At 47.4% G+C, this 21419-nt stretch overlaps 1 protein-coding gene across 2 annotated transcripts; it reads left to right on the top strand.

The window, feature by feature from the left end:
* Nucleotides 1-3806: 3806 nt before the first annotated feature.
* Nucleotides 3807-20872, top strand: LOC102930517 (TLC domain-containing protein 5). 2 transcript variants are annotated; one of them, XR_006287053.1, is made up of 4 exons: nucleotides 3807-4039; nucleotides 7054-7253; nucleotides 9411-11701; nucleotides 19626-20872. XR_006287053.1 is itself a non-coding variant. In XM_037882458.2 (3 exons), the coding sequence occupies exons 2-3, from the start codon at nucleotides 7055-7057 to the stop codon at nucleotides 9947-9949; spliced, it is 738 nt and encodes a 245-aa protein (XP_037738386.1). In that variant the 5' UTR covers nucleotides 3807-4039; nucleotide 7054; the 3' UTR covers nucleotides 9950-13049. The 2 variants fall into 2 exon arrangements, 1 of the variants encoding a protein (XP_037738386.1); XM_037882458.2 differs by lacking the exon at nucleotides 19626-20872 and having other exon boundaries at nucleotides 9411-13049.
* The last annotated feature ends 547 nt before the right edge of the window (nucleotides 20873-21419 follow it).

Below are 21419 nucleotides of genomic sequence, written 5' to 3'. Positions count from 1 at the left end.
CTGTGGACTTGATTGGGAGATGGGTGCTCGATGGCTTAATTAGGCAGGAGGCTGATGAGCTATTCAGAACCATCAATCCATCAGCTGGGAACAGCTAAAGGAGAAGAAGGAAGTGCAAGAGGAAAAGGTAGGTGGGTCCAAGGGATCAGGATCTCAGGCAAGGAAACCTTTGTGTCAAACACTCCAGAGGGTGGGCTAAAGTGTCCACTTGTATGTTGCTGCACAAGGCTGTACTGATGAACTGGTGGAAGGGACCAAACAGGTGGTTATAAAACTAGAAAGCATCCAGCCTGTTTTTGGTTGCCCAAAGGACAGAGAAGGTAGTCCTCTTACAATCAGCTTTGGGACACCTAGACTCACTTCTCAGAAGGGCCAATATGGTTCTGATAGCAAGTACTATGCAGTGTGTGTATAGGTTTTAGGGGGAGTCTTAGATGAGACCCTTTTAAACTGAGGTAGTGTCGGCTCTTGCTGGGCAGGAAAGGTCCTATGGCTCTTTGCCTAAAGCAGAGGTCTTCTAAAATGACCTTGCCTAAAATTCCCTTCTTGTTCTGACTTTGCCCTGTTGTCCACTGCTGATGTCCAACCCAGAGGTGGCTGTGTTTTTTAGGAAAACCTTTATATAGTAAGCAGCTGGTAAAATGCTTCGGAAGGGACACTCAATTAACATTAAAAAGAGGGACTATGTGAGAGGTCTTTATGTCCCAGTGCTAGCAGCCCTTTATAGTTCTCCATCTTCTCTTCCAGGTGTAAGAAGATGAAGTCTCTTTATGCACTATCCCCTTCCCAAACTAGAGACAGCTGATGGATCTGAGTTAGAAATCACTGTTAAATCTGCTATTGTTTTGGATGATTTGATCCTTAATAAAAACAAGCTGGTCCCCGGAACGATGGGATAGTTGGCAGATAAAACTACAGGCTTTTTATCAAAAGGAAGTGCCCAGAAATCTTCAACTAACTCGGCTTGTAATTTGAGGGGAGCTACTGGGGTCCAACCCATAAACACAACTCACTGTTTGACAAGAAGTATCTTTTGAGATTTGTAAGTCATGCAGCCTAACAAATCTAGTGTTCTATTACTGTGCACGTTACGCCCCTTGTACTAACTGGAATGGAAAAAGGAAAAAATGTAGGTTGAAGGACAGCCTACAGATGAAATGACTGTCCTGGGACTCTGGACATCTGGGTTCAAATCCTGGCTCTGCCCCACAGTTCCCGTGGGACACTGGGCAAGTCACTTGTTCTCTGTACCTGAGTTTCCCCCATCTATAAAATGGGTATAATTAGGCCTGGAAGAGCTAGATTTTTATTGGCAAATTTCAATTTCACTGACCACACCAAAACTGACATTTCCATCCATAATAATCAATTTATAGATCGGCAAAGTAAGAGAGATGCTGCTTGAGAACTTTTCAGAACTTAATTTAAGGATGTTTACTTTGTATGTTTTGATGTGATATTAACCATCTGTGTTTTAACTGTTGTAAAGTGGTCACTCGTTGAATCTCACTATCGACTATTAAAAAATTGTCTGGTCCCTCCTAATTTCCTGCAACTGTGAAAAGTTGATAAACATAAGCTTAATCATCACTTTGTACAACTGAAAATGTAAATTGATGCTTAAAAATAAATGTGTTGAAATTACTTTAAAAAATCAAAAATTGAATTCTCCCAGGTGTAGGTATAAAATTTCCTGTGTCTGTCCTGTCTAGTAAGACTTTATCTACAGCACCTGGGCTGATGGGGGCCCTGATCTCAGTGGGGCCCTTAACACTGCTGTATTACTGCCAGTCACAGTGCTGGTTGTTCCTCCCTGAGTCCTCCAAAGCAATGCACTACCTCCGACTTCCTAGGCTGTGGCTGTCAACACTGATTCTTGCAATCTATGGTACTGGCAGCAGCAGGTCAAATGTCATGACTCTGCCAGTTTCTCAAACAGGATTTGAGCCTGGGGTCTCTACAAGCCTGGCCTACCTCAGCAAAGGCTCAGGCATGTAGAAATGGGGAAAAAGCTGTGTGGGAAAAGTAGGGTTGTTCCCTTGCAGGGAAGGTTTAGTTTCATCACCCCTAAACTATGAGCTGCTTGAAGTAATAAGGAGCCTATACCTGATCTACCAGAAAGCCAAGTTTGAGTGATACATAATGCACGGCACAGTGCATATGGGAACTGAGCCATGCTCTACAGCGCAAACCACACCCGGCCAGCCTTAAGTGTCTCATTAGGTAAAGCCTGATAAATGTTTCTCTTGTTGCAGATGTGGGGGACTGCTTTCATCTCTCTCTCCTGCGTGAATCTGAGAAACATACACCCTACCCTGAGGAGGATTTTGTGGGTGCAGTGATGAGCCTGGGTTGGATGAGCAGAGGCCACTGAGTGCTTCAGTGCGGTTTAAAAAAAAAAAACAAAACATCAAAACGCTCACCATTTTCACTAGCTAACACAAGGAGGCCCTTTAGTACAGCAGCCTTCATCGTCGCATCCCCTGAAGAGGCAGATGATCTACATAACAATAATTTACATGTATTGGAGTAGCATCTACTGCCCCCTCCCCTCCGTGTTCAGGGCTCTAAAGGGTACGTCTACACTGCACACTAAGTCTGGGCTCTGATACAAGTTTGAGCCCAAGACTTCCTTTCACCACACACAGATCAGGCTGACTCAGGTCAGCAAGCCCACAGGACCCAGGTTGAGGAAGGAGGTGGGGAGGGTGTCCGACCCTGAGTCCTGCTGTGATGTAGGTCCAAGCCCTCTCATTTTGCAGCGTGGATGCAGCTAAAGCTGCAGAACCACAGCAGCAGATCTGTCGAGTGCCGTGGGGACTTGTTTGCAAGGCTGTGAGTTCCAGGTCCAGCCGCTGTAAGCCTAGGTTTATGATGCAGGATAGATGTGGGCTTGGAAACACTGAGTCTGTGGCCCAGGATCCCAGGGACAGTGTCAACACGCCCTGTGGGGCTAGGTTCTGTTCACACATCAAGGAGAAAAGGAGTCCCTGCCCCAAGACTTTCCAATCAAAGCAAAGCTCTAGGTTTTATAACCACTGGATGGATCTTTGTGGGAAGGAAGGTTGAGAAAGGGGGTTATGCTTTGCTGCCCCAGATCTGGGCACGTGATGTTGGGGTTAGGGTGTATGGCTCTTTTCCCCCCTCTTGCCTCAATCTTTAGGTAAGGAACAGTGGCTGTATATTGATTTAATGGGACTGAACTAGCACCGTCCCTACCAACAGCTGAGGCCGTTGCTATCAGAACGGCCACACTGGGTCAGACCAAAGGTCCATCCAGCCCACGATCCTGTCTTCCGACAGCGGCCTACGCCAGGTGCCCCAGAGGCAACGAACAGAGCAGGGAATCATCAAGTGATCCATCCCCTGTGGCCCATTCCCAGCATCTGGCAAACACCAGCTGTCGGAGCTGATGCAGAGTTGCCCCACCAGTGCGTCAGTAATGCAGCCATTCACCAGGCCAGTGTCTGTTGCCTACAGGCGGGAGTTAGTGGTCCCTCCTTCCCCCTGCTCTGGATCCGCACACAGGGTGGAGTGGGGTAAGTAGTTCTCTTTCCCTACCTCTACTAGTGCCCGGGGGTGTCTTTCTCCACGGCCAAGCACCGCGAGGCCCTGAATCGGATGGGGGGTGTCTTTGGGGGTGCTGGTATATACTGTAAGACGCATCGTGCCGCTGTAAGTCACGGCCTCGTCTCCTGTGCGCTGGGAGAGAGTGCGGGCGAGGGCAGATGGGGGGTGGTTGTGTTTCTTGCCCCTCCCGCGCCAAAATAAATAAATAAACAAATCTCCCCCCCCCGTAGGTAGGGGTCTGGGGGGAGTTTGTTCTCTTCGCCCCGGCAACTTTCTGCTCCGCGGTCCCCGTGCTGCCGTCCGTCCTCCCCGCCAGCAGGCGACCCTAAGCCGAGATCCTCCCCGGCTGCCGCCGGCTGCCGGAGCCTCCTGCGCGGCGCTCTGTGGTTCCTGTGACCGAGAGGCGCTGTTCGCTTCCAGGGGCGGAGGAGCCGGCGGGGTCCCGGCGGAGGCCTGGCGCTCTGGGCAGGTAACCGCGCCCGGGGCTGCCCAGCGCTCCGGGCCCCGGGGGGCGCACGGCGGGGTCCCCCTCTCTGCGGGCCCCGGGGGGCGCACGGGGGGGGTCCCCCCTCTCTCCGGGCCCCGGGGGCGCACGGGGGGGTCCCCATCCCTCTTGACCAAAGGAGGCGCATGGGGATCCCCCTCTCTTCGGATCCAGGGGGTGCACGGGGGGGCCCCATCTCTCCGGACCCAGGGGGTGCATTGGAAGCCCAATTCCTCTAGACTAAAGAGGGCTCACGGGGGGGGTCCCCCATCTCTCCGGCTCAAGGAGGCGCACGGGGAGGAGGTCCCATCTGTCTAGATCAAAAGGGGCCCACGGGGGGGCCCCATCCCTCTAGACCCAAGGGGGCGCACGGGGGGGGTCCCCATCCCTCTTGACCAAAGGAGGCGCACGGGGATCCCCCTCTCTTCGGACCCAGGGGGTGCACGGGTGCCCCATCTCTCCAGGCCAAGAGGGTGCATTGGAAGCCCCATCCCTCTAGACTAAAGGAGGTGCACGGGGAGGGGGGGTCCCCCATCTCTCCGGCTCAAGGAGGCGCATAGGAAGGGGGTCCCATCCGTCTAGATCAAAAGGGGCGCATGGGGGGTTCCCATCCCTCTAGACTAACGGGGGCGCACGGGGGGGGCATCTCTCCGGACCAAGGGGGGCGTACACCAGTTCATCCTGCTCGGGCTCAGGGTGGCAATAAGGGGTTCCCCATCTCTCGCCGCACTGGTTAGTACAGGGTGGGGGAAGAGACCCTCGGCATTGGGGGCTGCTTCCTTATTAGACTGGGGAGCCCCCTCCCCCGGTGGAGAAAGGCGATCCAATTCTGCTCCTCCTCGCATCACGCAGGATACAGTGATCAGCTGCTCCTAAACTCCCTCCTAGCTCAGCAGGTGGGGAGGGATGTTATTTCCAAGTCCTGCTTGTGCTGTGTTCCCTTCCCGATGTATTATTTTGGCTGCATCCTTCCTCTGGCGCAGCCTGGTGCTAGGACGAGCCAAATGGCATTCGCCAGCTTCCAGCGTGACAGGCTGCCTCTGGGAGTGACCTTTATTTTGCAATGTTCAGTGCTGGTCTTTACACGGGCTCAGGGCTGGACCCAAAGGCGATTCAGGCCCTGAAGATTCCTTCCTGCAGCTCAACTTTCTGTGCAATTTTGTCTCATTCCTCTCTTGCTCCCTCTGCTGTTTCCTGTGTCATGTAGGGAAAGCGTGAGCCCTGGTATCCGAGCTAGGATTCAGACTCAAACTAGATGGACAAGTCCTGCCTTGTACCATTAGAGTTGGCTTTTTCGGCCCCCACTAGTCCCAGCTCTCTACACCCTTTCCCTCAGCGATATCTTGGAGTACCAGTTACCTGCCCTATTCAAAAGAAACAGGAGCATCCATTTATTCCCAAGATTTTGGATCAGATATTTGTGCCTGCTATAACAGATGGAGAGACAAAAACAGTGACCAGCACATGTGCAGTGCACTCGCCTTCACCCTGCAACATTTTGAGTTTAGACTGAATATAAAGTAAATTGGAGGATATTGTGGTGAGGCGGGAGAGCGGCAGTATGGAGATGGAGCCCTGGTGTGATATGTTTTATCCTGGAGAGGAGGGAGTTACAGTACTGGGCTGGGATTCAGGAGATCTGGTGTCAATTCCTGACTCCTCCACGCAGTCTCTGTGACACTTTGGCCAAGTCAAGGATGATTTAGTTGGGGTTGGTCCTGCTTTGAGCAGGGAGTTGGACTAGATGACCTCCTGAGGTCTCTTCCAAACCTAATCTTCTTTGAATCTAAGTCACTTAGGCCTGGATTGTCAATGGGAGAAATCCCAGCTTGCTGTCATCTGTAAATTTTGTAAGTGTACTCTCCGCTCTGTTATTTAAGGCATTAATGAAAATATTGAATGGTACTGGACCTAATTCTGACCCTTGTAGAGCCCCACTTTGGTTCCTTCTCCCAGTTTGACAGCGAACAGTTGATCTGCTTTTTGAGTGTGGTCTTTCAACCAATTGTGTACTCCCCTGACAGTAGTTTCATCTAGACCACATTTCTCTAGTTTGCTAATGAGAATTTCATGTGGCACTTTGTCAAACCCCTAAGTAAAATCCAGATACATCCCATCTAAAGCTTTCTGCCATCTACTGTACTTGGCCGGTAACTCTGTCAAAGAGGAAAGTTAGGTTGGTTTGTCATGATTTGTTCTTGACAAATCCATGTTGGCTATTCCTTATATCCATATTATCCTCTCAATCCTTTAATGTTTGTGACAGGCTTCACTCCTCGGGTGGCAAGTCCTGTAGGAGTGCAAAATATTTCTCTTGTTCCGGCAGAGGTAGAATTGAGACGCTGCCCTCCATGAGCAATGTTACAAAGCAGGGCAGGTGATGTAACTGGCAGACCTTTCAGAGGCAGAAGGCACGGGAGGAGAAGGAACATTGAGGCCCAGGGATGACTCTCTTATTTGGAGCGCAGTCTTAAAACTTTTTGAAAATGCAGCAGCCTGGCACTTAGGTAGAGTAGATGGCTGAGAACACATTCCACCTGTGCTCTGCCCTCTACTCTGGCTGCCAGTCTGATAATGGGTCTATTTCCAAGTCCTGGTCTTTAAGGACCCAACTGGGCTAGGACCTAGTGGCCTAGAAGACCATCTCTCACAACACACCTCCTCACAACAGGTAAGACTGGTGAGGTTGCTTCTGCTGGCACTCCCCTTGGGCTGCTTTCTCAATACTGGGCCAGCCACTGGAATTCACTCCTAGTGGTTCTAATTCTCATCACCTTCAGAGTGTTCCGCAGGACGCACTTCTTTCAGACAGGCTTCTCTCCTATTTTCTCCTTCAAAATAATTTGTTATAACAAGCAGCAGCAGCAGAAAATACTAATTTATACAGGGGAGGAGTCAGAGCAATTTAGTGGTAAGTCTGGAAATGCTGTGATGAAGCCAACTGACTTTGCATGTGACTAGATTAACTAATCTTTCTCTGTCTCCCTGCCCTGTCCTAGGATGATGGCCTCTATGCCCCTCCGGGTGACCTGCAGTCTGATCTCCTGGCTGTCTCTCTACACCTGGTTCTGCCATCGGTATAAACACCGTAGCTACGAGTGGAGCTGCCGGCTGGTCACTCTGACCCACGGTGTCCTCGCCACCTGCCTCTCCGCTTACATTGGTTTTATCGATGGCCCCTGGCCTTTGACTCACCCAGGTGTGTTATGGGAGTTTTGCCCCCAGGTGACTGATCTCATGGCAGAGAGTAGTGTCTTCTGAGCAGCAGGAGCGCACCCATCTTCCTCAGTGGATCTTGCTGGCTGTTCCCTTCTTGGGCTCCAGCTCCAGCCAAAATGTAACTGGTTCCAGGAAGGGGGGAATCTAATTAGTGTTGTTAGTGCTCCCTTTGTCACCTTCTTCTGGTCTCACTCTGAGTCTCTTTGCAGCCTGCTCCCTCTGGAACGGCTTCATTCAAACTCGCTTCTCTCCCCTGCCCTGCCATCAGATTGGCTATGGCTAACTCTCCCTGCTCCTTTGTCTGCACTGTATCTGTGCATTTTGCTGGGGATTTTAAACTCCTCAAGGCTGGGATCTCTCCTTTAAGCCCCAAAAGCAGACTGAAATAAGTAGGTGCTAATCCCATGGAAGCCTCTGGGGCAAGTTCAGCATGTAACTGGTGTACACTGCTTATGAAATGGGTGTGAGGGCAAAGTAATATTATTGCACTAAAGCTGTCACTCACCAAGCATGTAAGGAATATGAGAAACCTGCTAGTGAGTAGGAAACTGACCCTGATTTGTTTGTACAGGGAGGGGAATTATTTCATATACTTCTGAAGAATATGAGCCTCCATTTAAAAAAAAAAAAATTTCTAAGTCTTATGGTTGCAAAGACAGCATTCCAAATGTGACCTGATGCAGTGCTGCCTTCCTGAGTGCAGACAGACAGCCCAAGTGCCTCTGTTGCTGTTCATAGCTTTGCCTAGGCAACAGCAGTGTGAAATTGACAGAATTCTTGACACTCTTCACCCCTGCCCACAAGAGTCTGAGCAGCTGCAGTGAAACTTAACAACCTCTTGTTAATTTCACTCCGGTACTTGGAAGAGTGCTGAGCGGTGATAGAGGAGGCTCTGGAGCTATTCGCAAAGGACGAGGAGGAGGACACAAACATAGGCTGATTGATTGTGGTGAGAAAGTACTAAACCCCTCCCCAACATGGGAAGAGAGAGGGAAGGTCCTGCTAGATTCCAGAAGCCTGAGGGGGGCTTCTAATGTATCAAATCTGTGAACCAGCAGCTGATATGCCCTAGTAGGAATCCCAGGACTTAGAGGATTTCGGGTAGTGATTTGCAGGGGAAAGGGCCTCTCCCCAGGCTTCTGCCTCTGACCATAGCTGTTGTGGTTCCACCTTCATCTCTCCTATCAGCCTCTGGCTAGTAGCTCTCTGGTAAGCATTTATAAGCACTATGACCATGGCCGAGGGGACGGCCTAGAGTTATAAGCATCCGTTTCCAAATCGCAGGGGCAGCTTCATGCACCAGTGCAGGGGCAGAGTTGGGCACAGTTTGTGCCTCCCCTGTTCAGAGGCTGCCAGGGGCCAGTACGGGCTGGTGCAGCTCTGAGGGCTGCCTTAACTTGTGCTCTTTCTTAAAAGACCCCTATGAGATTTTTGCAGGGATGCAGAATAATGGGGACATAAGAATCCCACCTCCCGTTCCACCCCCTCTGCCCCTGCCCATCCACCCAAGAACAGCCCCATACCTGGCACTCCTGTGGAGGGGGAGCGAGTAGCTCTGTTCTGGTCATAGGAGGCCCCTGCATTGGAGATATTCCCAGGGTGTGTGTGTGGGGGGGGGGGGGTTACCTCTGCCCTGCAACCCCTTTCTGCCAACCGAACTGGCATAGAGGCTTTAGCGCTGTGAGGAATCGGGCCTGTGACCCTCTGGAACCACAGGTTTGAATTCTGGTAGGGTGGCCCCTCTCTTAGAAGCTGCAGTCCTGTCTGCTGTGAACGTCATAGCTCCCCATGGTGGAGGAGCGCTGTCCCTTACAGGGAGGATTTTCCTCCCCACAGTCTTATGTGCCAGCGTGCATCCGAGTTCTGCCCTCCACAGGAGGACTTGCTATATTTGGTAGGGAAGTGACTCATGGTGTGTTGGGGAGAGGCGCGTGTTTCTGTCATGCTCTCTGGGCTCCTTTGGGACAGGAGGTGTTTTGCAAGCATAGAGGCCATTATTGTGACTTCCTCAGCTTTCCCTTGCTCAGTGCCAGGCAAAGCGGCCATTGCTGCAAGAGAACACCTTGCCCCTTCCGCAGATCCTGCCTGCCTGGTGTCTCCTCTCTTTAATGCACCAGCTGATGTCTTTCCTTTCCAGGGTCGCCGAACACAACCCTCCAGGTGCACGGGCTGTGCCTTAGCTTGGGCTACTTCCTCTTCGACCTGGCCTGGTGTGTATACTTCCAGGCGGAGGGCGCTCTGATGCTTGCCCATCACATGGTGAGCATCTTGGGAATCACGGTGTCTCTGGCCCTGGGTGAGTCGGCTGCCGAAGTCAACGCTGTCATCTTTGGCAGTGAGATCACCAACCCGCTGCTGCAGGCCCGCTGGTTCCTGCGGGAGATGGGGCTCTACCACAGCTTCACGGGGGACGTGGTGGATTTCTTCTTCGTGGCCCTCTTCACGGGCGTGCGGATCGGGGTCGGGGCCTGGCTCATGTACTGCGAGCTTGTGTCACCCAAGCCCAGGTGGTTCATTAAGGTGGGGGGGGTAATTATGTACGCGGTCTCCTGGGTTTTCATGGTCAGCATTTGCCGCTTCGCTAGGAGGAAAAGCATGAAGAAGTACCATGCCTGGAGGAGCAGGAAGAATGAGGAGCTGTACTCGGAAACAAATGGGCATCTGAAGAGTCATTAACCCTGGGGACACCAAGTTCACGATCTTGCAAGAAGGGGCTCGAGCCCCTGGATAGGAAGGTCATTGTTGGGAGATGAGCCATTTAACATTAGAGAGAACTGAGCCAAGTTCATCCCTGGTGTAACACCATTGAAGTCAGTGGAGTTACACCATAGATGCATTGGGTCTGGGACGGTGTTACCTGGATGAGAATGGATTAGAGGTGTGCTGTGTGTATGTAGACATATAGCAAACTGCGTGAGTGGGGAAAGGGCTTAATTTACAATTAAAGCAGTTGCCAGGGCAGAGGTGTAAATAGCAGTGTTAGTGGCTGACTCCTTCAGCACTGATACAATCTTGAAGGAGATCAGATCTAGCACTAGGTCTCAGTGTTCAATGTCGTGCACAGTGCAGGCACCTAGTGTGGCTCTGATTTCCTGTTCAGAAGAGGTGTGGTCTAGTGGTTGGTGTGGGGAAACTGGGAGTCAGGATTCCTGGCTCTGTCACCAACTCGCAAGGTGAGTTGCTTAGCTCTCTTTGTGCCTCAATTTCCCCATCTGTAAAGTGGGGATAATGAGGCTGACCCACCTCTGTGAAGCGCTTTCAGATCCTTGAATAAAAGGGGGACTGTACATGCAAAATGTGGTAGATATTTATTATTCTCTGGGCATTTCCTTTGGAAGAGAGAAGCTTGGTGGTTGAGCCAGAATGCAAGTGCAGGTTAGATAGCAGTTGAGTCAGTATTATTTTTCTTCTGGTCGCTTGTAATTCTTTATTTATTGTTTGTTTGTTTTATTTCTGTTACAGTAGCGCCCAATCAGAATTGAGCCCTCAGTGTGGTAGGTGCTGTACAAACACACACAATGAGGCAGTCTCTGACATGAAGAGCTTACAATGGCTTTTCCCCCCTAGCTCACTCCTTCCCACACTGATCATTAAAAACCATACCCACAATGTCGTTCTGGGTTCCCTTTCTAGTAGTCAGGTGTCTAACCACTCCCATCACAAAAAGCCACATCAGCAAGTGGCTATAACTGGCCCCCTTGCTGACAGTCTCCGGAGGTGGGCTGCTCTGCCCATGGAGACTGAATTCCCATTTGCAATGCTTCCCATCTGTCCAGGGACAGGGAATAGCACAGAGGAAGCTTGCTTTGCTGCTTCCTGTGCTCTGACCTGTGGATAAATGGCATACTTCAGGCTTGTCAAACCAACATCTCTCACCAGCAGTAAATGTATGTAAAAACTAAATCCTTTAAGTAGGATGGGACTGGCAGCTCGCAGAGTAACAACCAGATCCTGACCTTGGTTAACCTAATGTAAAGCCAATGCATTCCCACTGTGGATTTAAACCAGTGTATCTGAAACCAGAATCTGGCCCAGCGTTGCCTTTGTGAAAGCCAGCTGACCTGGACATAGGAAAGCTGTGTTACTGACACTGGCCCCATGTACAGATTCCGCTGTGTTGGGGAAACTGCGTTCTTTCGGATGCTGTTGTGTGTATCTCGCTGCAGTCTCTTAAGCACAATTTGGTTTTGATCCTGGCCCTTTTACGTGTGGATTCCGCCACAAACTAATCTACAGTTCATATTTCAGTTCTGCTGTAGACGTCGCCTGTTGCAACCAAAGAACTGACCTGCAAATTGCCACATGCCAGCTTCAGGTGAAAATAACTGACAGAAGGGCAGGCCAGTCCTCAAAGGGAAACTCCACCTATTTTGCTTGGTGCAGTGATACAAATGTTCACTCTTGAAGGGAGAAAGGAGGTTAGCAGAGGTAAGTGGTAATCAGGACTTCTGGGTTATATTCCTGGCCCTGCTGCTGACATGTTTGTCATGTGACCTCTTTGCTTCAGTGTACCCATCTATGAAATGGGTATAATATTGACCTACCTCACAGGGGTGTCTTGAGGTTTATCAATAGGAAAGCACTTTACTTACCTATGGTGGGTATTTTCAGGTCTCTGGTGAGCAGTGCTGTATAAATGTAGAGTGTCACTGCTGTGATTTGAGAACTTTCCCCCATGGTATAAACCGTGAACTGTAACTGGGACTAAACTTTCTAACTCAAACATGGCACTTCTCAGTCCCTGGCTTACTCAAATCGCAAAACCCCAGAGGGATGCGATGCTTTTGAACAGTGATCACAGGCAGGTTTCTGAGAGATACCGATTGATACTGTGAACTGGAAATATATTTAGGGGCCAGTCCTGCAAACTTTTCTCAGGTAAAGTTCCTGTTTGATTTAAGTGAGGGTGGTGGTGGTGTTTGCCCAATATGGGGACTACAGGAGTACCTCTGGAGTCTCAACCACTTCCTGCAGTGGGCCTGAACCTGAAAATCTTTTTGGTGTGGAACTCTCATCAGTCAATAAAGGCTTTGTGCAGGGTAGGCTTGCAGGTTGGAGTCTCAAGTATGCTTAGAAGACAGCTGAGCCTAGTATGTTCTCAGTACAGTTTCTAACTACCGGCCAGGAATGGTTCCACATGCAGACCTAATGGTCTGGATTGAGACCTAGATCTTCAGAGAAGTTTGGTGTGCAGTTGCACTCACAGCCGATGCACAAATGGTCCAGTAGCCATGGTGGGTGAGCGCAGTGGAAGTAACAGCACGTGCAAATTAGATATGCACTTTGCACAAGCCATTGTGCGCTTAGATAAATATGAGCTGTAATGGCCAAGGAGTTCCTTTATTTGTGCTTCCGAGAGTAGAAAGGGGACCTTGTTGCAGAGCCTCTGATCAATATCATGACTGGTTAGCATGTTATACAGGGGTGCCAGAAGGAGTAATTGGCAATGGCTTTGCAGAAAAGAGAGGGCAAGGATGCTTCTAGCAAAGGCCTTGTAGTGGCTGCAGTGGGCACAGGTACAGAAGCATGAGCCCAGGGAGAGGGAAGATACCTTGCCATCTGAGTGAAGCACAGGGTGTGAGAGAATGTCCTAAATTACACTGAGTAGAAGGGCTAACCCATGGTGTCTGGAACAGATGTGTGGGACTAGTGTGAAATACTAACTTGTGTTTGAATTACTGTGTAATAATTACTAATGTTCCACCGGTGGATGGTGTTGAAGCTTTCTATGACATTTTATAAAATAAAGACACTTTAACTATACAAGGAACCGAGCGTCTCTCTCTCTAATGCAGTTTCTTCTTTTGAAGGTAAAATGCTGGCTGCCAGATGAGTCAGCATGGCCTAGATCCGGGGTTCGCAACCTTTTCCTTTCTGAGGCCCCCTCAACGTGCGATAAAAACTCCCTGGCGCACCTGTGCCACAACAACTGGTCTTCTGCATATAAAAGCCAGGGCCGGCGTTAGCAAGCAGGGCAATTGCCTGGGGCCTCATCCCATGGAGCGCCTGTGAAACTATATTGCTCAGGCTTTGGCTTTAGCCCCGGGTGGTGGGGCTCAGGGCACAGGCTTCAACCCCAGGTGGTGGGGCTTTGGCTTTCTACCCTGGGCCCCAGTGAGTCTAATGCTGGCCCTGCTTGGCGGCCCTCCTGAAACCTGCTCATGGCCCCCCCAGGGTGGGCTCGGACCCCTCGTTGAGAACCGCTGGCCTAAATGAATGGGTAAAGCATTTGGGATCCATACCCACCAATCAATGAATAAAGTATTTGGATGTGCAATCCCTCCTCTGCCGGTTTCTCATTAAGGGGCTGTGAGCAAGTCCCTTTACCTCCATGTCTTTCAGTGTCTCCATCTGTAAAAGGAGGCTAGAGTCTATGTCACAGGAGTGTTGTGGAGAGAAAACAAGGAGTGAGAATGGATCATCTCAGGAAGAGACTAAAGGTCCCAAAGCCGGTCAGAACAAATGAGGCCATCTATAGGTATTTGGGCCCACTTGGGAGGTTTTCCACCGCAGCATATAGAGGGGAGGATTCTGGCCCTCATGCTGCCCCAGCAGCGTAGAGCTGTAGGAGAGTCCCAGCCTCAGGGATGGGAGGGAGAGCGTATTTGTGGCATTCAGCACTCTGGGAATTCTGGGCTTCCTGCTGCATGGCCCGTAGACAGCCCTGAGGAAGCTGCTGTATGTTTGAGCAGTCCTCGGGGCTCTTCTAACTTATGCTGGGTGCCACTGCAGTCCCCACAGCGTCCCAGAATCTGGAGGGTGCAAAGATGGTGTGAAGACCTATACCCGGGCTTTATTATCTGTGTGGCACCTCTTAAGTGGCACAGAGCAGAATCTAGCCCTGAGCTGGGGGGGAAACATGGAAGCAAGTGGTGGGTGTGATGGTTTTCAGGGTACCCAGGATTGAGAGTCACCTTGTAACCTCCCCCGCCCCCATCACCAGCATGAGAAAAACTTGCTTGTGCTTAACTGGGTATCAGCTCCCTGAGGCCACCAGCCTGTCAGCTACCAGCACATTCACTTCTGGGCTAGGCCAGTCCTTACTGTGCCATGCAGGCTAATCATCAGAGCACCTCAGTCCCCGAGCCCCTTTGGAACTGTAGTGTCCCATCTCTTACCCACAGAAACACCACGTCTGCTTGTCTCCACCAAGGGAACAGCGTGCACCCCGATTTGTGTGATTCAGCTCAGGATCAGCCCCTGACTTAACATCACAGCACTCAGATATATTTATAGTGAAAACAACAAGTTTATTATCAACTATTTGAGAAAGTGTGTATAGATAATGGAAGGAAACAGTTACATATAAAACAAAACTGTAACACGCTTTCTAGAGCCTAAACTCACCAGGCTAACCTCCTTGTGGCTCATTCTCCAGTGTCCTGCCTCCCCGTTGACTTCACATGTCAATAACTTGCCGTCGTGTTGGCTTACAATGCTTACTTTACCTGCTGACAGAGAGACAGGTCAAAGAACCTCTTTTATCTGGCAGAAAAAATCCTGTTTGTCAAGTCTGCCTTGATGCAGACTTTAAAGCACATTTTCAGTAGACGTATGTAACTCCTGACCTGGTATCTGTATGTACATTTCACAATGATATGAACAATCAGTGTGACCCTGGCTTTCATTTAAGACTTCACCTGTTGCTCTTTGGTGAACCAGAATGTATATTCCAGAATCAGGATATTCTTGCAACTCCCTTCCCAGTTGGCATTTGGGGGTTCATGGATAACAGTGGGTTTTCCAATGCCATTGAAACCGATCTCATTTTATATCTCCCCATTCTCCTTAAAAAGCTTTTTTTTTTTCCCCAAATGACCACTGTTGGCCCTAGAATACATATATATAACCTTCCCTTTCAATCCTCTGCCATACTTCTGTAACTGATCCCCATATTTATGTTTTAAGAGGCTGGTATTTTATAATATTCAGGGCTTTATTCCTTTGCAACAGTGGCCCAGGCACTGATGAAAAAGCCAAATGTTTGAAGACGTTAGAGTCTAGACTTAATACCAGCACTGTCAGTAGGTCTGTTTCTTGGATATGAAAGATGAGAGAATGTTTTAAGCCTCATGAAAGTCCTGTATGCATTTCTGATCCTTCCAGACCTTGTGTAGCTTGGCTGGAAATAAAATTGCAAAGTCTGCTGCCATTTCCAAAGAAATCAAATTGCAGAGAGAAATTGTCTGCATTGGCCTTGAGTTGCATGAGCAATTTCTGGGCAAGGAGGGACTCTTTTGATTATCCCAATATACCGGCACTTTTCTCCTTCCAAACCGTAGTGTGCACGTGTTCTAGTGAATTAGCATAGAAGGAATTCGCTTTTTATGGGCCTGATCCTCTTCCCATTTTAGGAGTGGTTTGCTTTTGATGAGCATGAGCCTGACTCTGCTCCTGTCACACTACAATCAGAGTTTTGGAGTTGATTTGGTGGGAACAGAATTAAAGACCTTGTTAAAGACTTTGAAATAAGCAACTTGAGCTGGTCTGTATTTAAGATGACTACAAAATGCTTTAATTAAAAGGAGAGTATAGATGCTGGAACTGGGGGTGCTGCTGCACCCCCTGGCTTGAAGTGGTTTCCATCATATCCAGGGTTTATAGTTTGGTTCAATGGCTCTCAGCATCCCTACTATACAAATTGTTCCAGCATCCCTGAAGGAAAGGAACTTTTTATTCAGAATTAATTCAGGAGAAGTGGAGAAATTGTCAATTTTTATGGCATCCCCAATACCTCAAGGTACAGCTTTTGGGATAACCTTCCTGACAAGTATAGTGTTATCTTTAATTGAAACTCCTGTCAAAAGGTTTCAACTCCTCCAGCACAAGTGACTGTCCCGGTACATGACTGGAAATAGTATGATTTTCCAGCTCTGCAGGAACAACATAAGCCGACTCACACTTCTAGTCAGAAGGATGCTGATTTCAGGGCTTGTCTGTACAGGGACACTCAGCAAAGTTTGGAAATTAAAACCAAAGGAAGGCCATTTTAATTCTGAATCATTGTGTTCACATAAGGGTTTAATGTGGTTTAGCTAATCCACTTTAAAAGTTAATTCAGGTTAATTTTCCTGAGTACACGAGCCCTTTAGAAGACCATAAAAAGAACGGCTCCGTGACAGAAAGCACAGTGTGTGGAGACTTGTGTATACTTAAAATGTTTTGCTGCTTTAATTATGACAGTACAGTTAAAGCAGCAAAACCCTTCTAGTGTAGACACAGCTATATCTCTATACAAGAGTGTAAACTAGTACAGTTTATTTTAGTTTGGGGCCTATAATAAGCTATACTATTATGTCACATTTAGACCATCACAACAGCATCTATAGTAGGGCTTTTTCCGCCATAGTCACATGATTGAAAAAACCACACTCCTAACCAACATTGTCTGCTGATAAAGTGTTTAAGCATAGACCACTCCTGGGTATGTCTCAGCTAGCAGCGTGTGCTGAAATGAACACAGAATTGCACCCTGCTGACAGCAGAGCCATTGGCTCTTTAAAGGTGCAGCATACAAAAAAGCGTCCCAGTTACATAGCTCTATGCACATCAGCAAGTTGTGCACAACAGCAAGTTACATAGCTCTATGCACAACACAACTCCCACCCACCCCCTTCCCCAGATTCCCGATTGCATCAAAATGGCCTTTAATAGTGACTGATCAGGCATCATATCAGCTTCTAAAACAGATCCTGTCTAGGTCGACGTGAGGATAAAAGCAACAGCCAAATGTCTGACTGTAGAATCTCCCCTTTTGAGTTGTGGATGGCTCGATGGTTAGGTTCATTAGATACATGGCTGTCTTGCTTCTGGTCATAGCGTCGGAGCCAGCTTGAAGCAGACTCAGAAGGTAAATCTCAGCAAAAGGCCGAGTTCAAAGTAAATTCCCAACTGGCTCAGAAGGATATAACCCCAAGTAAGTTCCCTGGGGTTAAAGAATACTGAACCAAGCCCTAGCCCAGAGCAGATTAGACAATGCACAGGTGAACTTGATTTAATCGAAGCTCAGACAGTTACCAAAATCAATAAGGCAGGAAGATTTAAACTGTGCTAAGCGTGAGAGCAAAACCAGCCTTAACCTACTCCCAACAGAGGGGCAACTAGCGAGCTGCATGGAAAATGAATATAATCAATTGCATTTTGGAGCCAGCGCAAGGCAGTGCTTAGTGCTCTATGCCACAAAGCCAGGATGTGGTGAGAGCTTCCACTTACAGTCAGGGGACTGCTGTCCATGTTTTTAAACATAATAAGTGGGTTGGTAAGACCCAGCATTGTGATTTGTGGGGAGCAGTTGGCTTGGCAGCAGATGGTTCGGCTATGGTGGATTCGTGCATTGCAAAGTGAAAATAGCTGAAAAGCTGCTGATAGATCTGTTTGCAAGTTGAAACAAATGGATTAACTTCACCGCCTAGCTGCTCTGTTTCAGATCCTCATGCTTTGTTCCCTCTGGGTGCAGTTCTGTAGCCAGAGAGAGTGCTGGGGACGGTCTAAGCAACCTGTCTGTGTTAGGTAAACTTCATGGCATAGCAGGTTGCAATGCTAGCAGCATTACCTCAGCCTTTCATCCTTCCTCGACAACTTAAGGTCAGTGTGTGGGAGACTCTTACAGGAGACTGTTAAAAAGTCAAGGATGAGGCCTTAGAAACCAAGGCCCTCTCTGTTCGTTTTACGTGTTAAAAGCTTAAGGCACATTTTGTAACATTAGGTGTTTCCGCCAGTGTCCAGAGGCAGAATTTCCCCTTCACACCCTGTTGTGGAGGGTCCCAAAGAGCTGTCACCGCCCAGAGATGGCTGCACTTAACTGGTGCAGTGTATAGTTTGCAATGAAAGGTGTAATTTAAATGTAAAATATTAGTGTTTTCTATCACCAATTCTAAATCCATCACCTAACGGCAGCTGAGGTTGAGAGAGAGGCCTTAATCCCACAGATTACTGGGCATGGTAGAGATAATCCTCTCTACTCTCAAAATCTCACACATGCTTCTACCCTAAAGTGGAATTAGGATTAATAGAGTTTAAGGCCAAAGGGACCCATATGATTATGTAGTCTGTTCTCCTGTAGTTGCAGGCCAAAGGAACCTCATCCATGATTTCTCCTTGAAGGCAATAACTTCTGTTTGAGCTAGAACATATTTTAGAGAGATACCTGGTCTTGAATTAAATACTGCAAGTGATGGAGAAACCATCATATCTGTAGGTAAATTGTATTCATGGTCAATTACTCTCTCTGTTAAAAATATACAGAATGTAAGTATCTAGATTCCTCATAAACAGAATCTCTTTAATTAAACTTCTTGCTCTGTTTATACCTAGGCCAAGGTTAAAGCTTGAAATGCTTCCTAATGCTGATTTTGGGTTGTTGTTTTTTTTAAATTTAATGCTTTCTTCATATTTTTGAAAATAATACAAATGAAAACAACCAAACAGACCTACAAAAGAAAGAGATGTTTATATTTAATCTACAATGAAACATGGAAAGGAACTGACCAGAAATGCTATACATACCTCAGCCAAATGGACTGCAGCATATACTGGCTACCAAAAATAAGGAAACGACAACTGGTCAAAAATTTTCAATATCTGAAATTCTCGGGAGAAATAATTCTTCAAAAGTAGAATTTTGGCAGCACATGAAAATAGCGTTTTGCACATTTTTCCTGTTTGTTTTCTTCAATTAGCTAGCGAGCTATTATTTTTTTAAAAACTTCAAAAAATGAAACTTTTGTCCAAATTTGAATTTTTGGGGAAAATTTTTGCAAAATGTTACTTTTCTGACTTTTTTTACTACTTCCAAAAAAAAGTTTCTAACTTACTGATCCAGATTCGCTACTCACGTAAGCGGTTCCGGCTCAAATAATTCTCCCGGAGTTGCTCTTGTGGTTGGTTTGGATCATTGTGTGTAGGGGCAGTTAGCATCTTTCAGGCTTAAAAGTCACAGTAAACACAGGCACACCAAACAAACCACAATGGACCAGATCCTCAACTTGTGTAAATTGCTTTTGCTCGGTTGAAGTCAATGGAATCATGACAATTTAAACCAGCTGAGGATCTGGCCTAGTGAATCCAGAGCTGAACCCTAGAGTGTCAGCAAACTGGTCTGACTAGATCGCCCATAAATTCCATAATCTGAAGTTTGATTAAAAGACTCATTGCAGAAGTGTGGATTTCCTTTTAAAATGGGTCCCCTGGCCAGATGGGTGGTTTTCCGGTGGGAAGTGTGATGCTGGGATGTTCCAGCAGATGGCAACAGGTTCCTAGTGTGAGCTATAGGAGTAAGGTAGATTGGATCTCTTTCTTTTCTTTTCAGAAATAAACATTGCGTAACCATTTTGACTTGGGTTTGTATTTCTAGGAGGCCAATGTAAGAGACCTCAGAGGAGTTGTCCTTCTTATACCATCCTTTACTGCAACGCCACCTGAGGAGTTCTGGTCCATGGGACAAACATCCTTCAATGAAAGAAGTTCCCAGTGCTTTGACACACTTACTTCTGGTCTGGACACTGGAGAATATGCTATAGAGAACAACCTTGCATTGCCCTGGAGAAACGGATTAGATAACTTTATAGCCCTTTTCCATTTCTAATATATGTTTCTATGAAGGTTCTAACTGTAAATTGCAGGCTAAATGCAATTTAGAACAAAAAAAATCTATTTTAATTAGTAGTGCACAGTTTAATTGCTTATTGATTTTAGCTGCTGGATTTCACATTGTTAAACTGCTCAAGCAGCAGAAATCTCATAAATACACACAGATATTAAATTAATAAATGTTACATTTGGAGGCACTCACCATTGGTTCCTAACAAAATCAACATTTGCTGAAAAGATAAATAGTACTTGCATAAGGGCTTGTTTTGATTAGCTGTTTCCCTTCTTAATTGTTGAATTAAAAATTAAAATGTCTATGTGAACCATGAGGAGAGAAAGTTAATCTCCACAACAGTGTCTTACATGGACATTTGTACTTCTTCTTGAGCGTGGGTGTGTTTTTGTAGAATGATTCTTTTAAACATTGAGGCAAGTCCTCAGCAGGGTGTAAATCAATTTAGCTTCATTGATTTTGATGGAGCTATGCAGATTTATTCCAGCTGAGGATCAGGCCCATTCTCTTTACTGTATTTGTGTTTACACTTTCTTGTTACAGACATATTAAGATAGAAGATCAGCAAATTATGAAGCGTGTTCAGCAGGAATGCTGCTACCCAGCCAGCAACTGTGGTTGCCAAAAGCTTTGGTGGCATGATACGATCGCCAATGATGGGCCAAAAATGAAAATCCAGCCTGACCAACTTAAGGACCTAGCGAGTGATTGATCTGGGTGTGGATTGATCTGCAAGGAGGCTATGTCCCTCTGAGATTGGTGATGATCCTGGTGATGTCTTCCTCTTGCTAATTGTTATTCTAATGTGATTATTTTGTCATGCACAATAAAATACATTAAAGAAATAAAATAAAAGGACAACACCACCTGATATGCAATTACCAGCCCTGACAAAAAGCACGGGGTCTCCCAGAAACCCATCTTCCCTAAGATCATGACATCAGCATCATCAGCTGAAAGGAAACCACAAGGAATATATAGATCTTCTACGCACCTATGCAAATGCCATGCATCATCTAGAGAATGGTTTCATTCCCACTTCCCCTCTTACAATGAATCATTTTGAAAGAAGAAGTTAATTAGATACTAATACTGTCTCTTGGCTCACGCTAACCAGATCCCTGGTGAAAAATGTTATACCACAAGGTAAAACAGTACTGTCGCTTATTTACAGTAGGGCACTGTGCCGTATCCCTAGTGATCTGGTCACGGGCCAGTGTCCTAAGTCGCTTTGGCCTTGCCACGAGCATTTGATGCTTGGCAAGAGCAGCGTGTACAACAATCCTATGGCATTTGGTAAGAAAAGACTGATAGGCACTCCTGGTCGTAGAATATTGCTGCTAAGCTCTTGGGTTTGGGAGACTAGGCGCTGCCACCAAACTTTGCTAATGGAGCTGTGTCATGCACCCATGGCATATTGCATGAACTCTTGCCACTTGATAACGTAGTAATAGCTTGAATCCTTGGCGCTATGCCACATGGTAATGGAGTTTCATGAACTCGTAATATAGGGGTAATAATCTTTGGCACCTACTAACATGGCAC

Source organism: Chelonia mydas, chromosome 22 (genome assembly GCF_015237465.2).
Source record: "Chelonia mydas isolate rCheMyd1 chromosome 22, rCheMyd1.pri.v2, whole genome shotgun sequence".
NCBI classification, from domain to species: domain Eukaryota; kingdom Metazoa; phylum Chordata; order Testudines; family Cheloniidae; genus Chelonia; species Chelonia mydas.
This window is presented reverse-complemented; position numbering and strand designations above follow the sequence as displayed.